We start from the raw sequence: 22,578 nt of genomic DNA on the forward strand, positions 1-22,578 counted from the left end.
GTCAGTACATCCAGATCTTGTTAGTACAAAAATTGGCACAACATAAATCACAAGCAGAAGGGAAAAGCAAACACTACCTTGCATTCTGGACAACCATAACTTGGCTGCAAACGCCCAGAGATTGAGGAGAGAGCAGAGCAAATAGAAATAAAAAGATGCACAAAGGCAAAGACAAATCAGAGTGAGATCGGGAATAAAGTTAAGCATCTGAAGTAATTCATACAAAAATCTTTGAAGGCGAGCAAGAGAAGTAGGATTTAGGTTAGAGCACTAAAACAAATAGCTAATATAATATAAAACAGTTACTAGATTTTCCATGGCTTAGATGAGGCTCTGCACACAATTTAAAATTGCTAATAAATGTATAAAACAAGGCAACAGAATAAATCAATATTTTTCATTCAGTTTTAACTGTGAATATAGGACTAGTTGGAAGCCATTCATCGAGTCTGTTATGCCACACTATGTGACTAACTTTGTAACCTTGTTGTCCCCCAGTGGTCCCTCATACTTTGGGCTGTCAAAATCTTTCAGGGAGCAGATTGGACAATGAGGTATGGGAGGAATTGTCAGAATGGTAATTTAATGGAACTATCTACGTTATGAGATGCCGAGATAGTTAATAGGAAGGAACTATTAGTAGAAGCATCAAAAACTAGGTAACATAGATTTATAGTTATTAGTAGGGAACACGAGGAATTTCTTTTGCCACACTGGTTGAAAGGATGGTTGAAGCTGAGGCCCTTATCACATATAGAAGATACTTGGATATGTACTTGAAGAGTTGTAACCTGCAGGGCTATGGATGCAGTGTTAGAAGGTTGGATTCATTTGGGTATTCCTTTCTCGACTGACAAAGACACCATGGGTTAAATGCCTTTCTTTTTGTGTCCTGAATTTTCTATAAATCTCCTCAGAATCAGACCATTCAAATGTGAAGTTTAGGAAAACAAACTGTCCCATATTGAAGGAGAGAAATGTTTCAGATGAAGTTGGAATATAAGCACATGACCCAAACTGTTAGATCAGGCTGTATTGTTCATTTCAGTTTTACACAATTAAAAATTAATTTTAGAAGAAGTATCTTAACAACCATATCTGGGTCAAATTATGACGGCCTACTATATCAACTGGCCACTTCCCAGTATGATAAGTGGGTCAAGTGGAGCGGCCATTCTGGAGCAGCCATTTTGAGAGTGAATACCTACCTGTGAATACCAGGCTTCAGTGAGGAGGGTGAACAACACTGAGGGAAGGTGAGGGAAGGTTCTTATTCATTTTTTTTGTCTCTTTATTTTCCCTCAAAGCTTTTGAGTTATGGCAGGTGAGCTCAGACCCATGTCATGCTCTTCCTGCACAATAGAATATAGAACAGTACAGCACAAGAATGGGCCTTTCGGCCCACAATGTTGTGCCGAACCAATTACATGAGTAATAAAATGCCTGACTATATTAGTCGCTTCTGCCTACACAATGTCCATATCCTACCATTTCCCTCACATTGATATGCCTATCTAAGAGCTTCTTGAATGCCCCTATCGTATCTGCCTCCACCACCAGCCCAGGCAACGCATTCCAGGCACCCACCACTCTCTGTGTAAGAAACTTGTCCCGCACATCTCCTTTGAACTTCCCCCCTCTCACCTTAATTGCATGCCCTCTGGTATTAGACATTTCAATCCTCGGGAGAAGATACTGGCTATCTACTTTATCCACGCCCCTCATAATCTTATAAACCCCTGTCAGGTCTCCCCTCAGCCTCTGCCCCTCCAGAGAGAACAACCCAAGTTTGTCCAACCTCTCCTCATGACGCATGACCTCTAATCCAGGTAGCATCCTGGTAAACCTCCTCTGCACCCTCTCCAAAGCCTGCACATCTTTCCTATAAGGGGGCGACCAGAACCTAATGCAATACTCCAGATGTAGCCTTAATAAAGTTTTATAAAACTGCAACATAACTTCCTGACCCTTGAACTCAGTGTCTCGACTAATGAAGGCAAACATGTCATCCACTTTCTTTACCACCCTATCAACCTGTGTAGCCACTTCCAGGGAGCTATGAACTTGGACCCCAAGATCCCTCTGTGCATCAACACTGTTAAGAGTCTTGCCATTAACAGCGTACTGTCTCTTTACATTTGATCTCCCAAGATGCAACACTTCACATTTGGCCGGGTTGAACTCCATCTGCCATTTCTCCGCCCATATCTGCAACTGATCTATATGCTGTTGTATCCTTTGTCACTCTTCTAAGCTATCCACAATACCACCAATTAATTGGGGGAGGGGGAATTATGATGCCATTATGCAGGAACTTGGGAGCGTCAATTGGGAACAGATGTTCTTGGGCAAGTGCACAGTGGAAACGTGGAGTTTGTTTAAGTAATACTTGCATGGGGTTCTGGATAGTTTTGTCCCACTGAGGCAGGGTACGGACGATAGAGTGAAGGAACCGTGGTTGACACGAGATGTAGAATGTCTTGTCAAGAGGAAGAAAGAAGCTTACCTGAGATTTAGAAAGCATGGATTAGACAGGGCTCTGGAGAGTTACAAGGTAGCCAGGAGGGAGCTTAAGAATGGACTTAGGAGAGCTAGAAAGAACATGAGAAGGCCTTGGCGAGTAGGATCAAGGAAAACCCCAAGCCATTCTACACATACATGAAGAATAGGAGGATGACTAGGGTGAGGGTAAGACAGATCAGGGATAAAAAACGAAACATGTGCCTGGCGTCGGAAGAGGTAGGGGAGGTCCTTAATGAATATTATGCTTCAGTAGTCACCAGTGAGACAGAACTTGATGTTTGTGAGGATGGCGTACAACAGGCTGATACTCTAGGGAATGTCGACGTGAGGAAATAGGATGTGCTAGAACTTTTGAAAAAGGTAAGGATAGATAATTTATCTGGGCCAGATGGGATATATCCAAGGTTATTATGGTAAGGGAGGGAAGAGATTGCTGCGCCTTTGGCGATGATCTTTGCGTCCCCACTGGCCACAGGAGCAGTGCCAAATGATTGGAGGGTGGCAAATATTGTACCTTTGTTCAAGATAGGGTCTTTCAAGAGACTGTTAGATCGGTATATGGAGCTGAGTAAAATAGAGGGCTATGGGTAAGCCTAGTAATTTCCAGGGTAGAGACATGTTCGGCACAGGTTTGTGGGCCGAAGGGCCTGAATTGTGCTGTAATTGTTCTATGTTCTATGTTCTAAAGCTTCTCAGAAACATCAGGAGATTTTAACCACTGAACCATTGAGGCTACAAATAACAGATTCTATTTTAAAATGCAAAATAGGTATTTTGCTTCTCATTTGTGTCAATGATATATATAGAGTCATAGAGTTATATAGCACGGAAACAGGCCCTCTGGCCCAACTCGTCCATGCCGACCAAGATAAGATATCATACTCCTAAATAATCCAATGAACAAATAAACTACAAAGACTTAATAAAACACTTTATCTATGAAATTCTTTCTGGAATTAAAGAATATACTTCACCTTTATAATGTTGAGCACAGCATTTGCCATGGGGAATACCTCTAGACCTTATTTTTCATCATTCAACCCATATAAAATCCTAAATTTATGAATGCACATTAAAGTGTTTCTACTAAGATAAGATAATGTACAGCTTCAAGATCTGGCATCAGGCTGAAAATGTTCCTGAATTATTCAGCTCATGGTAACTGAGGTGGAAGGTAACTTTGATAATCAACTGACAATATTGTCTCCATCCCAATTAAAATGTAGTCTGCAGGTCAATTGAAAAGCACTGCATTCATTGTGTCCAAGCTCATTACAAAGTTTTAATACTGCATTCTCACAACAGGAGCCCTAAGGATTTTGTTTGGTACAAAGACCTAGTGATTGTGGGACCAACGGTACAGGGATTTCAAATGCATTTCTAACCAGAATCTTAGCCTTGAAATCCACAAGAATTTCAATGGAACAGGCTGGAATGTCCATTATTTACTCAAGTTTTGTACAAAGCAAAAATAACTGAATATTGAAAATACCAAAAAAATTACCATTTATAAGATCATGAGAGGCAAAGATAGGCAGCTGGTATCTTTTTCCCAGGGTCGAAATCTCTAATACTAGAGGGCATGCATTTGTGAAAGGGGTTAAGTTCAAAGGAGATGTGTGGGGCATGTTCTTTTTACACAGCCAATGGTGGATGCCTGGAATGCGCTGCCAGGGGTGGTGGTGGAGGCAGATAGGATAGAGGCATTTAAGAGGCTCTTAGATAGGCACAAGAATGTGCAGAGAATGGAGGGATATGGACATTGTATAGGCAGACGAGATAAGTTTAGTTGGGCATTTAATTACTAGTTTAGTTAGTTCGGCACAACATCGTGAGCTGAATGGCCCGTTCCTGTGCTGTACTGTTCTATGTTCTACTGAGCTTTAGTGTTTGCATTTCAGGGGAACAATTTTTTATTTTGCAAAGGCATTACAGTTCTTGAGTTATTTTTCTTACCCTCTGCCTGGAAGAAGATAAACCTTAACAAATGGGTCTGAATAACCATTGTTGTCTCTTGGAGCAAGGTCCCGGGCTTGTAGAACATGAACAATGAGATTTCCAACTTGCTTGTCATAGTTCATTTGCAACTAAGGGAAAATAGAGAATCCAAGTGACAGAAAGTTAGTGGAGATTACACATCTTCCATGTCTTGCTTATATTTTATGATCCCTTTTCCAGTTGAAAAATGCAAGATACTAATTTAGGGTGTGACTATTATTCTCCAATTCCCATATCTAATTGCTCATTTCCAGAAACCTTCCACTAGATTGCAGAATAACTGATAACGGAATTTTACGTCCAGCGTTTTGCTGCAATACTTTGACAATATGTAAAAAGCCACCATGCAACAGCCAAGTTAGTGGCAGTTCTAAATGTGGAATTAATTGCAGGGTGACTGGAACCAATATCATACTCATTTAATCATTGTCATTTGTACTTCCAATCAAAATCCTTCTGCTACTTGCCAGGAAGGAATAAGATCTCTCATCATACACCAAAGAAATGTCCCTCCAGAATGGGAGAGGGAAGGGAAAGGAAGGGAAGGAGGATCTGGCGATAAGGCGAGAACTTGGGAGTGTAAATTGAGATGACATTTTTGAAGGGAAATGTACCATGGAGATGTGGTCGATGTTCAGGGATCTGTTGCAGGATGTTAGGGATAAATTTGTCCCGGTGAGGCAGAGAAGGAATGGTAGGGTGAAGGAACCGTGGGTGACGAGAGAGATGGAACAACTAGTTAGGAAGAAGAAGGCAGCATATATAAGATGTAAGCTGCAAGGATCGGACAGGGCTCGTGAGGAATATAGAGTAGCAAGGAAGGAACTTAAGAAAGGGCTGAGGAAAGAGAGAAGGGGACATGAAAGTCTTTGGTGAGTAGGGATAAGGAGAATCCCAAGGCTTTTTTCTCGTATGTAAAGAGCAGAAGGATGGCTAAGGTAGAGGTAGGTCCGATTAAATACAAAGGTGGGAGGATGTGCCTGAAAGCTGTGGAAATGGGTGAGGTTCTCAATGTATACTTCAGTATTCACCAAGGAGAGGGGTCTTGATGTTGCTGAGGACAGTGTTGGTAAGGGTAATGTTCTAGAGTATGTAGATATTAAGAGAGAGGATGTGTTGGAGTTGTTAGAAAATATTAGGACAGATAAGTCCCCGGGGCCTGACAGAATATTCCCCAGGCTACTTCGTGAGGTGAGGGAGGAGACTGCTGAACCGTTGGTTAGGATCTTTGAGTCCTCGTTGTCCACGGGGATGGTACTGGATGATTGGAGGGTGGCGAATATTGTCCCCTTATTCAAAAAAGGTAGTAGGGATAGTCCAGGGAATTACAGACCAGTCAGCTTTACGTCTGTGGTGGGTAAGCTATTAGAAAGGATTCTAAGAGATAGGATCTATGAGCATTTAAAGAATCATGGACTGATTAGGCACAGCCAGCATTGCTATGTGAAGGGAAGATCTTGCCTCACAAGCCTGATAGGGTTCTTTGAGGAAGTGACCAGGAAGATTGATGAGGGTAGTGCAGTGGATGTGGTCTACATGGATTTTAGTAAGGTGTTTGACAAGGTTCCGCATGGTAGGCTTCTTTAGGAGGTCAGAGGCCAAGGGATCCAGGGACGCTTGGCCGTGTGGATTCAGAATTGGCTTGCCTGTAGAAAGCAGAGGGTTGTGGTGGAGTGACTGCGTTCGGATTGGAGGGCTGTGACTAGTGGTGTCCCACAGGGATCGGTTCTGGGACCTCTACTTTTTGTGATATTTATTAACGACTGAGATGAGGGGGTGGAAGGCTGGGTTAGCAAGTTTGCAGATGACACAAAGATTGGTGGTGTTGTGGACAGTGTGGAGGGCTCTAGAAGCTTGCAGAAAGATATTGATAGGATGCAGAGCTGGGCTGACAAGGGGCAGATGGAGTTCAATCCAGAGAAGTGTGAGGTAGTACACTCTGGAAGGACAAACTCCAAGGCAGAGTACAAGGTAAATGGCAGGATTCTGGGCAGTGTGGAGGAGCAGAGGGATCTGGGGGTTCACATCCACAGATCACTGAAAGTCGTCTCACAGGTAGATAGGGTAGTTAAGAAAGCTTATGGGATGTTAGCTTTCATAAGTTGGGGGATCGAGTTTAAGAGCCACAAAGTGATGATGCAGCTCTACAAAACTCTGGTTAGGCCACACTTAGAGTATTGTGTCCAGTTCTGGTCGCCTCATTATAGGAAGGATGTGCAGGCATTGGAAAGGGTGCAGAGGAGATTTACCAGGACGCTGCCTGGATTAGAGAGTATGGATTATGAGGAGAGACTAAGGGAGCTAGGGCTTTACTCATTGGAGAGAAGGAGGATGAGGGGAGACGTGATAGAGGTACACAAGATATTGAGAGGAATAGATAGAGTGGACAGTCAGCGCCTCTTTCCCAGGGCACCAATGCTTAAAACAAGAGGACATGGCTTTAAGGTAATGGGTGGGAAGTTCAAGGTAGATGTCAGAGAGAGGTTTTTCACCTTGAGAGTGGTTGGTGCATGGAATGCGTTGCCTGGGGTGGTGGTGGAGGCTGATACATTGGGCAAGTTCAAGAGATTGTTAGATAAGCATATGGAGGAATTTAAGATAGAGGGATATGTGGGAGGAAGGGGTTAGATAGTCTTAGGTGTGGTTTTAAGGGTGGCACAACATGGTGGGCTGAAGGACCTGTATTGTGCTGTATTGTTCTATGGTTCTATGGTATACTTGTAATCATAAATTACTTTCTGATTTTTTACTATCAAATCTTATTTCCAATGAGAGCCAAGATTGTCCCTGTGCTTTGAGGTTCAATGAAGACATGAAGTACATCTCAAACCTTATTAGCAGTGTAATTTATGGTGTATATATTGCAGCTTGTGTACAGTCTAAAATGTATAATCAAGCTCCTATTATTTACACCTACATAAAAAACGTATGCAAGTGATTTGCAGTTCTCTTTGTGAATTTTTCCCTCTGATGTAACGTCCCAGTTTGGCAACATAGATTGTAAAGCGTATAATTTAAAGAATACTATTTGATTCATTTTTTGGGACATGGGTGATGTTGGTCTGGCCAAGATTTGATGCTCATCCCTCACTGTCTTTGAGAAGGTAGCGGTGAACTTCCTTCTCGAACCTCTGCAGTTCACCCACCAAAGGTACTTCCATAATGCTGTTGGAAAGGCAGTTCCAGGACTTAGATTCAGCATGAATGAAGGAATGGCAATATACTGTATCTTCAGATGAGGATGGGGTGAGATTTGGATGTCAGCCTAAAGGTGGTGGTATTTCTTTCTGCCTTGGGTACAAGGGTAGTCTTGGTCTCAGGAGTGACATCAATGTGTTGGTGAAATGGGATGAGAAATGGCAATGGTGTTTGATCCTGATAAATGATAGAGAGGGTGCAGAAGAGATTCACCAGGGTATTGCTTGGAATGGAGGCCTATAATTATCAGGGGAGACTAGATAGACCAGGTTTATTCTTACTGGATATAGGTATGATAGACTAAACAGCGTTTATTTTAATGCAAGAAGACTGACAGGAAAGGCAGAGGATCTCAGGGTGTGGATTGGTACTGTATATGGGACTGGGATATTATAGCCATGACAGAAACATGGTTGAGGGAGAGACAGGACTGGCAGCTCAATGTTCCAGAGTACAGATGCTACAGGCATGATAGAGGTGGAGGCAAGAGAGGAGGGGGAGTTGTGTTTTTGATTAGTGAGAACAACACAGTAGTACTTAGGGAAGATATCCTAGGGGGATCGTCCAGTGAGGCTATATAGGTGAAACATAGAAATAAGAAGGGGGGTGATCACTTTGATGGTAGTGTACGCTAGCCCCCACCCCCAAGAGTTAGTGGGTATTTCTAGCATTTTCAGTTTTTGTTTCGTATTTCCAGTATGTGCATTTTTTTTGATTTCCAGAATTAAAATTATGGGCAAAAGCTGCCAGGGTGTTGTGAGAAATACCAGGATACTTTTATGCAGAGTGGTGATGACCTGAAACTCACTGTAAGGATGCACAGTCGATCAGGGCCATCTAAAGGAAATTGGATAGGGAGTGCAAGGAGATTAACTTGCAGGTCTGTGGGGAAGGGTACTGGTCAGATCTTCTCTTCAAGAAGCCAGCGCGTAAATGATGAGCCAAAAGGTCTCCTTTGTGCATTAATGATTCCATAATTCCTGAAATCTCAAAGTTATAATCACATCTGGTAATGTAAAATGTTGGAAAAATAAAGCATTAACATAACATAAAATGCCAGCAGATTTTTACCTGAATTTCTCCAGTAATTGGATGTGACTTGCTTGCTGTTTCAGGAGGCTGCAAAATAATAAACAACTATGCAACAGCTTCCTCACTTAATGAATAAATATTTTGTGTAATTGTTACTTTTTATCCCCTACATTTATGCAACATTGGGTTAATTTTCCTATTTGTTTACAGGAATGAAAACATAAATGAAAAGCAATGATTATTGTTAGATATCTGTTCTAAATTTCTGTCTTTTCCAAATTGTTCGGGCCTGAGTCAATTCAGTTTACCTCATTATTACATTCTTTCCTTGCTTCTATTTTCTTGGCATTAATGTGTTGCAATACAGTGATAATGGAAGTGAAGTAAGAATATAGCAAAAGATGTAGAAAGCATTCATCCAATCCATCCTCCGAATCTCTGCAACAGTGGAGGGATCCCTGCTGGATTTCTCTTTACTATTTCTCTCACTCTCTTCACTTGAAATTTTTTTACCTTGTATTCTCTCTATCCTTTCCATTCTGCTATGTGACCTGGAACTACTTTATGACGATTCTGGAAATAATATATCTGCACAAATACGTAATTAGCCAGACAAGCAGTCTGTTCTACACAGTGAAACACGAGCATGGAAAAGTCCACAGAGAAAAGGTCAATCAGCTCATTCAATTAACATGTCATTGTGTCATTAGCAAATGTTACCAGGCTGATAAAGTATGGCTGAATTCATTGGGACATTACAGCACCTTAACTCCAACTATAGGAAAACATTTCCAATAAAGATATTTTGTTTTGGCCAAACCAAGTATCTCTGAATGAGGTTGTTAATGCAATGTAGTTCTGGTCTCAACTTTTGTGGGTGGTTTTGGATTGTTTGTGTTTGTGGTATATACATAATTGAGAACTTGTACTTCATTAAAGGTAATCACAGCCCTTGGGAGAAATATTTCAATCTTATCAGTTCATAATAAGATTTCTTTATCAGTCACATGTACATCGAAACACACAGTGAAATGCATCTTTTGCGTAGGGTGTTCTGGGGGCAGCCCACAAGTGTCGCCACGCTTCCGGCGCCAACAAAGCATGCCCACAACTTCCTAACCCGTATGTCTTTGGAATGTGGGAGGAAACCAGAGCACCCGGAGGAAAACCACAACAGTGGCCGGAATTGAACCCGGGTTGCTGGTGCTGTAATAGTGCTATGCTAACCGCTACACTACTGGGCAAACCAATAAATTGAAAGCTTATTGAACACAATTAGAAATATCAGGCCTCAGGAAAACATTGATTTTGCTGTCTAATTGTTTATTGAACTTACCCAATTTTTCAGAGATGGTGACGACAACACGGGGAAGTTTTTAATTGGGGGAGGGCTAATTACAACTGGAACTTGGGAACGTAAATTGGGAACAAACGTTCTCAGGGAAATGCACAGTAAAAATATGGAGGCTGTTTCGGGAACACTTGCATGGGGTTCTGGATAGGTTTGTCCCGCTGCACAGGGAGAGGACGGCAGGGTAAAGGAACCACGGTTGACAAGAGAGGTGGAACATTTAGTCAAGAGGAAGAAGGAAGCACACTTAAGCTTTAGGAAGCAAAAATCAGGCAGGGCTCTTGAGAATTATAAGGGAGCCAGGAAGGATCTTAAGAAAGGACTTAGGAGAGCTAGAAGGGGTCATGAGAAGGCCTTGGTGAGTAGAATTAAGGGAAACCCCATGATGTTCTACATGTACAGAAAGAACAGGAGGATGACTAGAGTGAGGATAGGACTGCTCAGGGATAAAGGGGGAAACATGTACCTGGAGGCGGAGGAGGTCGGGGAAGTCCTTACTGAATACTTTGATTCAGTGTTCACCAGGGAGAGGGACTTTGACGAATGTGAGGTCAGCGTAGAACAGAATAATATGCTGGAGCATATTGAGGTTAAGAAAGAAGCAGTGTTGGAGCTCCTGAAAAACATCAAGGATAGATAAGATCCCGGGGCTGGATGGGATATGCCACAGGTTACTATGGGACGCAAGGGAAGAGATGGCTGGGGCATTGACAATGATATTTGCATTTTTCCTGGTCACAGGAGTGGTACCAGAGGACTGAAGGATGGCAAATGTTGTTCCCTTGTTCAAGAAAGGTAATAGGAATAATCCAGGGAACTATAGACCAGTGAATCTTATGTCAGTGTTGGGCAAACTATTGGAGAGGATTCTTAGGGACAGGATTTACGAGCATTTGGAGAAGCATAGTCTTATTAGGGAAAAACAACGTGGCTTTGTGATGGGCAGATCATGCCTCACGAGTCCAAATGAGGTTTTCAAGGAGCTGACAAAACAAATAGATGAAGGTAGAGTGGTGGATGTGGTGTATATGGACTTTAGTAAGGTTTTTGACAAGGTGACATAGAAACATAGAAAAACTACAGCACAATTCAGGCCCTTTGGCCCACAAAGCTGTGCCGAACATGTCCATACCCTAGAAATTACTAGGCTTACCCATAGCCCTCTATTTTACTCAGCTCCATGTACCTATCTAACAGTCTCTTGAAAGACCCTATCGTATCCGCCTCCACCACCGTTTCTGGCAGCCCATTCCACACACTCACCACTCTCTGAGTAAAAAAAACTTACCCCTGTCATCTCCTCTATATCTACTCCCCAGCACCTTAAACCTATGTCCTCTTGTGGCCACCAATTCAGCCCTGGGGAAAAGCCTCTGACTATTTACCCTATCAATACCTCTCATCATCTTATGCACCTCTATCAGGTCCCCCCTCATCCTCCGTCGCTCCAAGGAGAAAAGGCCGAGTTCCCTCAACCTGCTTTCATAAGGCATGCTCCGCATTCCAGGCAGCATCCTTGTAAATCTCCTCTGCACCCTCTCTATGGCTTTCACATCTTTCCTGTAGTGAGGCGACCAGAACTGAGCACAATACTCCAAGTGGGGTCTGACCAGGGACCTATATAGCTGCAACAATACCTTTCGGCTCCTAAATTCAATTCCCCAATTGATGAAGGACAATACACCATATGCCTTCTTAACCACAGAGTCAACCTGCGCAGCCGCTTTGAGCGTCCTATGGACTTGGACCCCAAGATCCCTCTGATCCTCCCCACTGCCAAGAGTCCTACCATTAATACTATGTTCGCCAACATATTTGACCTACCAAACTGAACCACTTCACACTTATCTGGGTTGAACTGCATCTGCCACTTCTCAGCCCAACTCTGCATCCTATCTATGTCCCTCTGTAATCTCTGACAGCCCTCCAAACTATCCACAACACCCCCAACCTTCGTGTCATCTGCAAACTTACTAACCCACCCCTCCACTTCCTCATCCAGGTCATTTATAAAAATCACAAAGAGTAAGGGTACCAGTACTGGGGTATCCTGAGGTACACCACTGGTCACTGACCTCCACTCAGAATACGACCCTTCAACAACCACTCTTTGCCTTCTGTGGGCCAGCCAGTTCTGGATCCACACTGCAATGTCCTCGTGGATCATGCGGTCAGTGGAGAATTGGCTGTGTGGCTCTAGAACTGGCTGTCCCGTAGAGGGTGGTGGTTGAAGGGACTTACTTGGGCTGGAGGCCTGTGAGTAGCGGTTTTCTGCAGTGATCTGTGCTGGGACCTCTGCTGTTTGTGATGTACATAAATGACCTGGATGAGTATGTTGATGGATGGGTTAGTAAGTTTGCAGACGAGACCAAGATTGGTGGAGTTGTGAATAGTGTAAAAGACTGGCAACGGATACAGCGTGATATAGATCAGCTGCAGATGTGGGCAGAGAAATGGCAGATGGAGTTTAACCCAGATAAATGTGAGGTGTTGCACCTTGGTAGGACTAATGTCAAGAGGCAGTACACTCTTAAGGGCAAGACCCTTAACAGTGTTGAAGAGCAGACAGAACTTGGGGTGCAAGTCCATGACTCATTGAAAGTGGCTACACAGGTAGTCAGGGTGGTTAAGAAGGCTGATGGAATGCTTGCTTTCATTAATCGAAGTATTGAGAATAGGAGAAGTTATAATGCATCTCTATAGAACTCTGGTTAGGCCGCATTTAGAGTATTGCATGCAATTCTGGTCACCTCACTATAGGAAGGATATCGAGGCTTCAGAGGGTACAGAGGAGGTTTACTCAGATGCTGCCTGGATTAGAGGGCATATGCTATCAGGAGAGGCTGGACAAACTTGGGGTCTTCTCTCTGGAGTGGTGGAGGCTGAGGGGTGATCTGTTGGAAGTGTATAAAATTATGAGGAGCATAGATAGGGTGGACAAGCAATATCTTTTTCCCATTACTGAGCGATCCAATACCAGAGACTATGCATTTAAGGTGAAAGGGGGTAGGTTCAGAACGGATGTCAGGGGTACTTTTTTTTACTCAGAGAGTGGTGGATGCCTGGAATATGTTGCCTGATCGGGTGGTGGAGGCAAATTCTTTGGGGGCTTTAAAAGGGGCTAGGATGGGCACATGAATGAGAGGAAAACAGAGGGATATGGGCATTCTGTAGGTAGGATGGATTAGCTATGTCGCCACAACATTGTAGGCCAAGGGTCCTGTTCTGAGCTGAACTGTTCCATGTTCTATGTTCCCCATGGTCGGCTCATCCAGAAAGTCATGAGGCATGGGATCCATGGAGACTTGGTTAAGTGGATTTGGAATTGGCTTGTCCACAGAAGATAGAGGGTAGTAGTAGATGGAGAGTATTCTGCCTAGAGTTTGGTGACTAGTGGTGTTCTGCAGGGATCTGTTCTGGGACCCCTGCTCTTTGTGACTTTTATAAATGATTTGGATAAGGAAGTGGAAGGGTGGGTTAGTAAGTTTGCAGATGACATGAAGGTTGGAGGTGTTGTGGATAGCCTAGAAGATTGTTGTAGACTACAATGGGACATGGACAGGATGCAGAGTTGGGTGGAGAAGTGGCAAATGCAGTTCACTCCAGAGAAGTGTGAAGTAATACACTTCAGAATGAACTTGGAGTACAAGGTTAATGGTAGGATTCATAGCAGTGTGGAGGAACATAGGGATCTTGGGGTCCAAGTTCATAAATCCCTCAAAATTGCCATGCAAGTTGATTGGGTTGTTAAGAAGGCATATGGTGTGCTGGCCTTCATTAGTCGGGGAATTGAGTTCAAGAGCTGTGATGTTGCAGCTCTATAAAACTCTGGTTAGACAACACTTAGAGTACTGTGTTCAGTTCTGGTCACCTTATTATGAGAAGGATGTGGAAGCTTTAGAGAGGGTGCAGAGGAAATTTACCAGGACGCTGTCTGGATTAGAGATAAGATACGATCTTTATTAGTCACATGTACATCGAAACACACAGTGAAATACATCTTTTGCGTAGTGATTTTTGGGGGGCAGCTCGCGAGTGTCGCCACGCTTCCGGCGCCAACATAGCATGCCCACAACTTCCTAACCTGTACGTCTTTGGAATGTGGGAGGAAACTGGAGCACCCGGAGGAAACCGGAGCACTCGGAGGAAACCCACACAGACACGGGGAGAACGCACAAACTCCTTACAGATAGTGGCTGGATTTGAACCCGGGTCGCTGGCGCTGTAAAGCATTATGCTAACCACTATGCTACCGTGCCTGCCAACATGTCTTATGAGGACATGTCTTCATAACACAAGAACATGTCTTATGAGGAAAGGTTGAGCGAGCTTGGGCTTTTCTCCGTGGAGTGACGCAGGATGAGAGGCGATTTGTTAGAGGTGTATAAGATTACGTTGGGCATAGATAGAGTGGACAGCCAGCACCTGTTCTCCAGGGTGGCATTGTCCAATACCAGAGGACATCAGTTTAAGCTCAGTGGAGGAAATTTTAGGGAAGATGTCAGAGGAAGGTTCTTTACACAGAGAGTGGTGGGTGCCTGGGACACACTGCCGGGGGTGGTGTAGAGGCTGATATAAAAGGGACATTTAAAAGATTCTTAGATAGGCACATGGAGGAAAGTAAAATGGAGGGTTGTGGGCTGTGTAGGAGGGAAGGGTTAGATTGATGAGGGAATAGGTGTTTATATAAGTCAGCACAACATTGTGAGCCAAAGGGCCAGTACTGCACTGCACTGTTCTATGAAAAGTCACAAAAATTGTGAAGGTATTCATTTTGAATTGTGATAAAATTGAGGATCACATTTAATGACAATATTCCAGGGCTCTGGCTGTAGAATAACTGGCCACAGTTCCTGCAGTTGAGCATGTACTTGCAATTTCTGTTAGAGTTGATAGAAATTAAGTGAAAGAGCATCCACTGTGACGTCCCCATTTCTGAGTGTCAAATGTTCTGCCGAAACTCACCATCAAAGCTTACACATCAACAAAGGTGACCTGGGAGAGGAACTGGAGAATGGCTGGTGCAGGTGCCACACCATGGGTCAAGAACTTCAGTAGGGGAGCAGACCGCTGCAGGGTTGAATTACTGAAACCTATTAATTACTTAAATAATTTACCTAAATAATTTCAAACATGAACAATTAAATGATAAACCCTAACTTCCTGACTCTACTGGGTTAGAATATGGTAAACCCATATATAGAACAGAAATATTTGAAAAGAAAATGTGAATAAGAAACAGGAAATGAAACAAATGAGGCAAACAAATGAACTGAATAAGACTTATTGCACCTTCTTCTTGCATGTCACTGCAGTAGAGCTATAAAATTCTTTTCAGGGATAGGGCTTACCTCAAGAATATTTTTCTCATATTTGTGTCAGGAGCAGGTAAATAGACAGGAAAGGTTTGGTGGGATATGGGCCAAACACGGGTAAATGGGACTAACTTTGATGAGTATCGGCATGGACGAGTTGAGCCGAAGGGCCTGTCTCTGTGCTGCATTGCTCTATGACTCTATGGGTCTAAGGGCAAGGAGTATTGTTGTGATCTGCTGTTTGATCTGGGTTATTGCAGGAACAGCAAGAGAAACTTTTATTCACTTTTCTGGGCATTACTGGCAAAACTAATATTTGTTGTCCATCCTTAAGTATCCTTCAACTGAGTCACCTGCTGGACCAGTTAACAGTCAACCACATTGGTGGGTCACAAGAAGTGTGAGCAGGAACAGATCTTTTGGGCCCTAGTTCCTGCTCTGGAATTCAAAAAGATCATGGCTGATCTCTTACCTGAGCACTACTTTTCTCACCCCTTATCCCTTACTGTCTAAACTTTGTCGAAACCTCTCGCTGCCTTGGTGAAGCAGCCAACATAATTAAAGACCCCACCCAACTGGATCATTCTCTCTTCTCTCCTCTCCCATCAGGCAGAAGATACAGGAGCATGAGGGCACATACCACCAGGCTCAAGGACAGCTTCTATCCTGCTGTGATAAGACTTTGAATGGTTCCCTTATATGATGAGATGGACTTGTTGACCTTGCACCTTATTGTCTACCTGCAATGCACTTCCCTGTAGCTGTGACACTTTACTCTGTATTCTGTTATTGTTTTACCCTGTACTACCTCAATGCACTGTGTAATAAATTGATCTGTATGAACGGTATACAAGTTTTTCACTGTACCTCGGTACAAGTGACAATAATAAACCAATACCAATACCAATAAATGAATCTCTGGAGTCACAAATAGTGCAGACCGGATAAGGGCAGCAAATTTTATCCCACAAAGTACATTAGTTAAGCAGGTAGGTTTTTGCAAGACCGTGGTGTTTTGATGATCATTATAACTCACAATGAGTTTTATTTTAATTCCAAATTATTAAAATTAATTGAATGCACAGCTAAAGAACTAGTGTAGGAGTGAGGGCTTCAGATACCTGGATCATTGGATTCTCTTCCAGGGCAGGTGGGAGCTCTACAAGAGGAGGGGTTGCACCTAAACTGGAGGGGAACAAAAATCCTTGCGGGAAGGTTTGCTAGTGCTACTCAGGAAGGTTTAAACTGGTGTGGGAGGAGGGTAGGAACAAGAGCAGTTGGTCAGCAGGAGGAGAGATTCAGGAGAAGGTAGAGGTTAGATCAAGTCAGTTTGATAGGAAGAACAGGTAGGACCACCTGACAGTCTGAAGTGTATTTATTTTAATGCAAGGAATCTAACAAGCAGATGAGTTTAGAGCCTGAAATAGTACATGGAACTACGATATTGAAAGAAAGGCAGGATGTTTCAGAAGTGATAAAGAGGGATGTAAAGGAGATGGGGGAATTTGCACTACTGATCAGGGAGAATGTCACAGCTGCACTTAGAGACGAGATCCTGGAGGGTTTATCCAGCAAGACCATAGGGGTGGAACTCAGGAATAAGAAAGTGCAATCAGTGTGATGGGATTAAACAATAAGCCTCCCAGGTGCCAGTGGGAGCTTGAGGAACAGATATGCAGGTGGGTCATGGAACGATGTAAAAACAATAGGGTAGTTGTAGTGGGTGACTTTTAATTTCCCTAATACTGACTGGGACAGAATTTGTTAGGTGCATCCGGGAGGGTTTCAGGATAGAAATGTGAAATACTAGAGAACATGCATTTAAGGTGATAGGAGAAAAGTTTAAAGGAGATGTGCAGGGCAAGTTTTTTTTAAGCAGAGAGTGGTGGGTGCCTGGAACGGGCTGCCAGGGGTGGTGGTGGAAGCAGATACGATAGTGGCGTTTAAGAGGCTGTTAGGTAGACACATGAATATGCAGGAAATGGAGGGATATGGACCATGTGCAGACAGAAGAGAATTAGTTTAATTTGGCATCGTGTTCAGCACAGACATAATGGGCCAAAGGGCCTCTTCCTGTGCTGTTCTGTGTTCTGTGTTCAATCATCATTTGCAAATTCCTGTCTAATGCCTTCAAAATTTGCCTTGCCCCAATCTAAGACTTTAACTTGTGGACCAATCCTATCTTTTTCTCTCACTATTTTAAAACTGATAGAATTATGGTCACTAGTCCCAAAGTGCTCCGCACCGACACTTCAGTCATTTGCCCTTGTGTGCCATCTTACATGAGGCCTTCTGAGAGACCAAATACACCACAGAACATAGAACGTAGAACAGTACAGCACAGGTCCATACCCCTCCCTTCCCTGCCTGTTCATGTGGCTGTCTAAATGCTTCTTAAATGTTCCTGTCCTATCTGCTTCCACCCCTTCTCCTGGCAACACATTCCACCTTGTAAATCTCCTTTAAACCTTCCCACTCTCACCTTAAACTCATGCCCTCTAGTATTTGAGATTTCCACCATGGGAAAAAGACTATCTACTCTATCTATGACACTTCATAATTTTATAACCTTCTATCAGCTCGCCCCTCAGCCTCCAATGCTCCAGAGAAACAATCCAAGTTTGTCCAACCTCTCCTTATAGCTAATACACTCCAGTCCAGGCAACATCCTGGCAAACTGTTCTGCGTCTTCACCAAAGCCTCCATATCCTTCCTGTAATGGAGTGACCAGAATCAGTCACAGTAATTTCAGAAGAAATGCTCAGGGCAAATTAAGACGTGGCAACTCAACACTTGTTAAATGCAACTATGTCCCAATAAATGGGTCATGAGCTGATCAGGACTTGTAAATGTGAAATGACATTTTCATGTTATGTGTTTCAGTGTGGTTCACCAGCCCTCTTTGATGTATATCATTCTTAGCTCTCCTGTTTTTTGTTCTTCAATGGCTGATCTCCAAACTAAAGCATATTCCTTTCATGCATTGATCAGTTTTTCAATTTAGGAATCTATCTTTTTGGAGATGTATAATTTCCACAGCAAACTTTACTGATTTCAATCAATCCAGCAGCAGAATCTCAGAAGAGACATCTTATTGGAGAAATGACTTTGCCTTTGGTATAAGCAACCTTCTGGACGGACTGGAACTCACCTTGCTGCTGTGTCGCTTTTTGCTTATTGAAGGGGAAGCAGGTTGCCCAGGACTCGGGGCAGCGCTCGAAGCAGCGGATGTGGTTCCTGAATGGCTGTGGGCTCCTTTCTCTGTGGCTGAACTCACTACACAAGGTGCCTGCTGAGACACCTTCTGTAGTTCTGCTGCCAGTTGCTTCGGGTCAACTCCTGGTGACCTTTGCTTTTCTCCTGAATAAAATGAACACATTGTCTTTACAAAGGAAATAAACATTGATCAAATTACAAGTTTTTAAAAAATAGGATTTGTAATTTTAAGACTTTTATTCCTACGGCCTCAAATTGTGACAGGCAATTCCAAAATGTTTCTCTGGCTGAAACAATCAATCACAAGGAGCAGGAATATTATTGTAACCAGAAATGCAAATGAATTTACATCGGTAAGCTTTGTCATGGGCAAGCCTAGCAGTTTAAGTTTGACTACTTGATATCCTCAATGCTTAATCCAAGGAATCAACACCCCTGTTGCCCCAACTCTCCCCTACTCTCTGTATACCCCTGAACTCTGCACATAGAGTACCAATTCTTAATCATAGAATCATTAACACACAGAATGCAGCCACTTCACACTGTGGAGGATATTAAAAGGCAATCTAGTTGGTCCAATGATCACAGTTGTTCCCTGGAGCCTTGCAAATTTTTATCATTAAAAATTTATCCAATTTTCTTTTGAAATGCACAATCAAATTTACATTGATCAGGCTTACCGGCAGTGTATTCCAGACCACAATCACTCATGTCACCCCTGGATTTAATGCCACTCATTGTACTTCTTCTGGCCAGTGAATCCAGCAGCAATGGGAAGAGTTCCCCTCTGTTCCCATCATCTTAGAACATAGAACATTACAGCACAGTACAGGCTCTTCGGCCCACGATGTTGTGCCGACATTTTATCCTGCTCTAAGATCTATCTAACCCTTCCCTCCCACAGAGTCCCCCATTTCTCTATCATTCATACGGCTATCTAAGAGTCTCTTAAATGTCCCTAAAGTATCAGCCCCCACCACCTTTGCCTGCAGTGCATTCCACACACCCACCACTCTCTGTGTAAAAACTTACCTCTGACAACCCCCCTGTACCTTCCTCCAATCACCTTAAAATTATGCCCCCTCGTGTTGGCATTTTCGCCCTGGAAAAAAGTCTCTGACTGTCCATTCAATCTATGCCTCATCATCTTGTACACCTCTATCGTTACCTCTCATCCTCCTTCTCTCCAAAGAGAAAAGCCCCAGTTCACTCAACCTATCCTCACAAGACATGCTCTCCAATCCAGGCAGCATCCTGGTAAATCTGCTCTGCACCCTCTCTAAAGTTTCCACATCCTTCCTACAATGAGGCAACCAGGACTGGACACAATACTCCAAGTGTGGTCCAACCAGAGTTTTATAGAGCTGCAACATTACCTGGCGGCTCTTGAACTCAATACCCTGACTAATGAAGGCCAACACATGATAGGTCTTCTTAACAACCCTATTAACCTGTGCGGCAACCTTGAGTGATCTATGAATGTGGACCCCAAGATCCCTCTGTTCCTCCATGCTGCTAAGAGTCCAGCCATTAACCTTCCTTGTATTCTGCCTTCAAATTTGATCTCCCGTAGTGTATCACTTCCCACTTTTCTGGGTTGAACTCCATCTGCCACTTCTCAGCCCAGGACTGAATTCTATCAATGTCCTGTTAGAACCATTGAACCATACAGCACAAGACAGGTCCTTCAGCCCATCATGTTGTGCCGTCCATCAAACCACCCTCACACTATCTAACCCTTTCCTCCTGCATATCCCTCTCTCTCACATTCCTCCATGTGCCTATCCAACAAACTCTTGAACCTGTCCAATGTATCTGCCTCCACCACCACCCCAGGCAGTGCATTCCATGCACCAACCACTCTCTGGGTGAAAAACCTCCCCCTGACATCTCCCCTGAACCTCCCACCCATAACCTTAAAGCCATGCCCTCTGTTCTTGAGCATTGGTGCCCTGGGAAGGAGGTGCTGGCTGTCTACTCTATCTATTCCTCTCAATATTTTACATACCTCTATTATGTCTCCGCTCATCCTCCTCCTTTCCAGTGAATAAAGCCCTAGCACCTTAAGCCTTTCCTCATATTCCATATGCTTTAATCCGGGCAGCATCCTGGTAAATCTCCACTGCACCCTTTCCAATGCCTCCACATCCTTCCCATAATGCGGCAACCAAAACTGAACACAGTACTCTAAGTGTGGTCTAACTAGAGCTTTGTAAAGCTGCATCATCACTTCGCGGCTCTTAAACTCAATCCCACGATTTATGAAAGCTAACATCCCATAGGCCTTCTTAACTGCTCTATCCACCTGAGGCAACTTTCAGTGAACTGTGAATATGAGCCCCCAGATCCCTCTGCTCCTCTACACTGCCAAGTACCTTGCCATTTACCTTGTATTCTGCCCTTGAGTTTGTCCTTCCAAAGTGTACCACCTCACACTTCTCCGGATTGAACTCCATCTGCCACTTGTCAGCCCAGCTCTGCATCCTATCAATATCCCTCTGTAAGTTCCGACAGCCCTCCACACGATCCACAACACCGCCGATCTTAGTTTCGTCTGCAAACTTACTAACCCAGCCTTCTACCCCCTCATCTAAGTCATCTATACATATCACAAAAAGTAGAGGTCCCAGAACCGATCCCTGCGGGACACCACTAGTCACTACCCTCCAATCCGAGGGCACTCCTTCCACCACAACCCTCTGCTTTCTACAGGCAAGCCAATTCCTAATCCATACAGCCAAGCTTCCTTGGATCCCTTGGCCTCTGACCTTCTGATGAAGCCTACCATGAGGAACCTTATCAAATGCCTTACTAAAATCCATATAGACTACATCCACCACACTACCCTCATCAATCTTCCTTATCACCTCCTCAAAGAACTCTATCAGGCTTGTGAGGCAAGATCTTCCCTTCACAAAGCCATGCTGGCTGTCCCTAATCAGTCCATGATTCTCCGGGTGTTCATAAATCCTATCCCTTAGAATCCTTTCTAACAGCCTACCCACCACAGACGTGAGACTCACTGGTCTGTAATTCCCTGGACTATCCCTACTACCTTTTTTGAACAAGGGGACAACATTCACCACCCTCCAATCCTCCGGCACCATCCTCGTGGACAACGAGGACTCAAAGATCCTTACCAGCAGTTCAACAATCTCCTCCCTCGCCTCTCGAAGCAGCCTGGGGAAAATCCCGTCAGGCCCCGGAATTTATCTGTCTTGATGTTATTTAACAACTTCAACACATCCTCTCTCTTGATATCTACAACCTTGAGAACATTATCCTTACCAGCACTCCCTTCCGCGTCATCAAGACCCCTCTCCTTGGTAAATACCGAAGAGAAGTATTCATTGACAACTTCTCCCACTTCCGCCACCTCCAGACACATTCTCCCACCTTTGTCTTTAATCAGACCTACCTTCACCCTAGCCATCCTCCTACCCTTCATGTACGTGAAAAAGGCCTTGGGATTTTCCTTAACCCTACTAGCCAACGCCTTTTCATGTCCCCTTCTAGCTCTCCTCAGCCCTTTCTTGTTCCTTCCTCGCTACTCTATATTCCTCACGGGCCCTGTCTGAACCTTGCTGCTTATACCTTATGTAGGCTACCTTCTTCTTCCTAACTAGTCGTTCCACCTCTCTCGTCATCCATGATTCCTTCACCCTGCCATTCCTTCTCTGCCTCACTGGGACATATTTATCCCTAACATCCTGCATAAGATCCCTGAACATCCACTACATCTCCATGGTACATTTCCCTTCAAAAAGGACATTCCACTTTACACTCCCAAGTTCTCTCCTTATAGCCTCATAGTTCGCCCTTCCCCAATTAAATATCTTCTTGTCCTCTCTGCACCTGTCCCTGTCCGTGACAATTTTAAAGGTTATGGAGCAATGGTCACTGTCCCCCAAATGCTCACCCACCAATAGATCCTTCACCTGTCCC

General features: G+C 43.7%; 1 protein-coding gene across 14 annotated transcripts in view; it reads right to left on the reverse strand.

Moving 5' to 3' along the window:
* pcloa (piccolo presynaptic cytomatrix protein a) overlaps positions 1-22,578 on the reverse strand; it is a 528,901-nt gene that overhangs the window by 196,738 nt on the left and 309,585 nt on the right. For 5 of the 14 annotated variants that reach the window (XM_052034279.1, XM_052034276.1, XM_052034278.1 and 2 more), the window contains 4 exons: positions 18,569-18,777; positions 8,791-8,838; positions 4,480-4,610; positions 78-104 (listed from right to left, as the gene is read on the reverse strand). In XM_052034279.1, coding sequence (XP_051890239.1) covers positions 78-104; positions 4,480-4,610; positions 8,791-8,838; positions 18,569-18,777 — 415 coding nt within the window. Of the gene's footprint in view, positions 1-77; positions 105-4,479; positions 4,611-8,790; positions 8,839-18,568; positions 18,778-22,578 lie in introns of those variants that run through there. The other 9 variants (XM_052034277.1, XR_007957841.1, XR_007957842.1 and 6 more) reach the window with 9 other exon arrangements.

Source organism: Pristis pectinata, chromosome 19 (assembly GCF_009764475.1).
Source record: "Pristis pectinata isolate sPriPec2 chromosome 19, sPriPec2.1.pri, whole genome shotgun sequence".
Taxonomy (NCBI): domain Eukaryota; kingdom Metazoa; phylum Chordata; class Chondrichthyes; order Rhinopristiformes; family Pristidae; genus Pristis; species Pristis pectinata.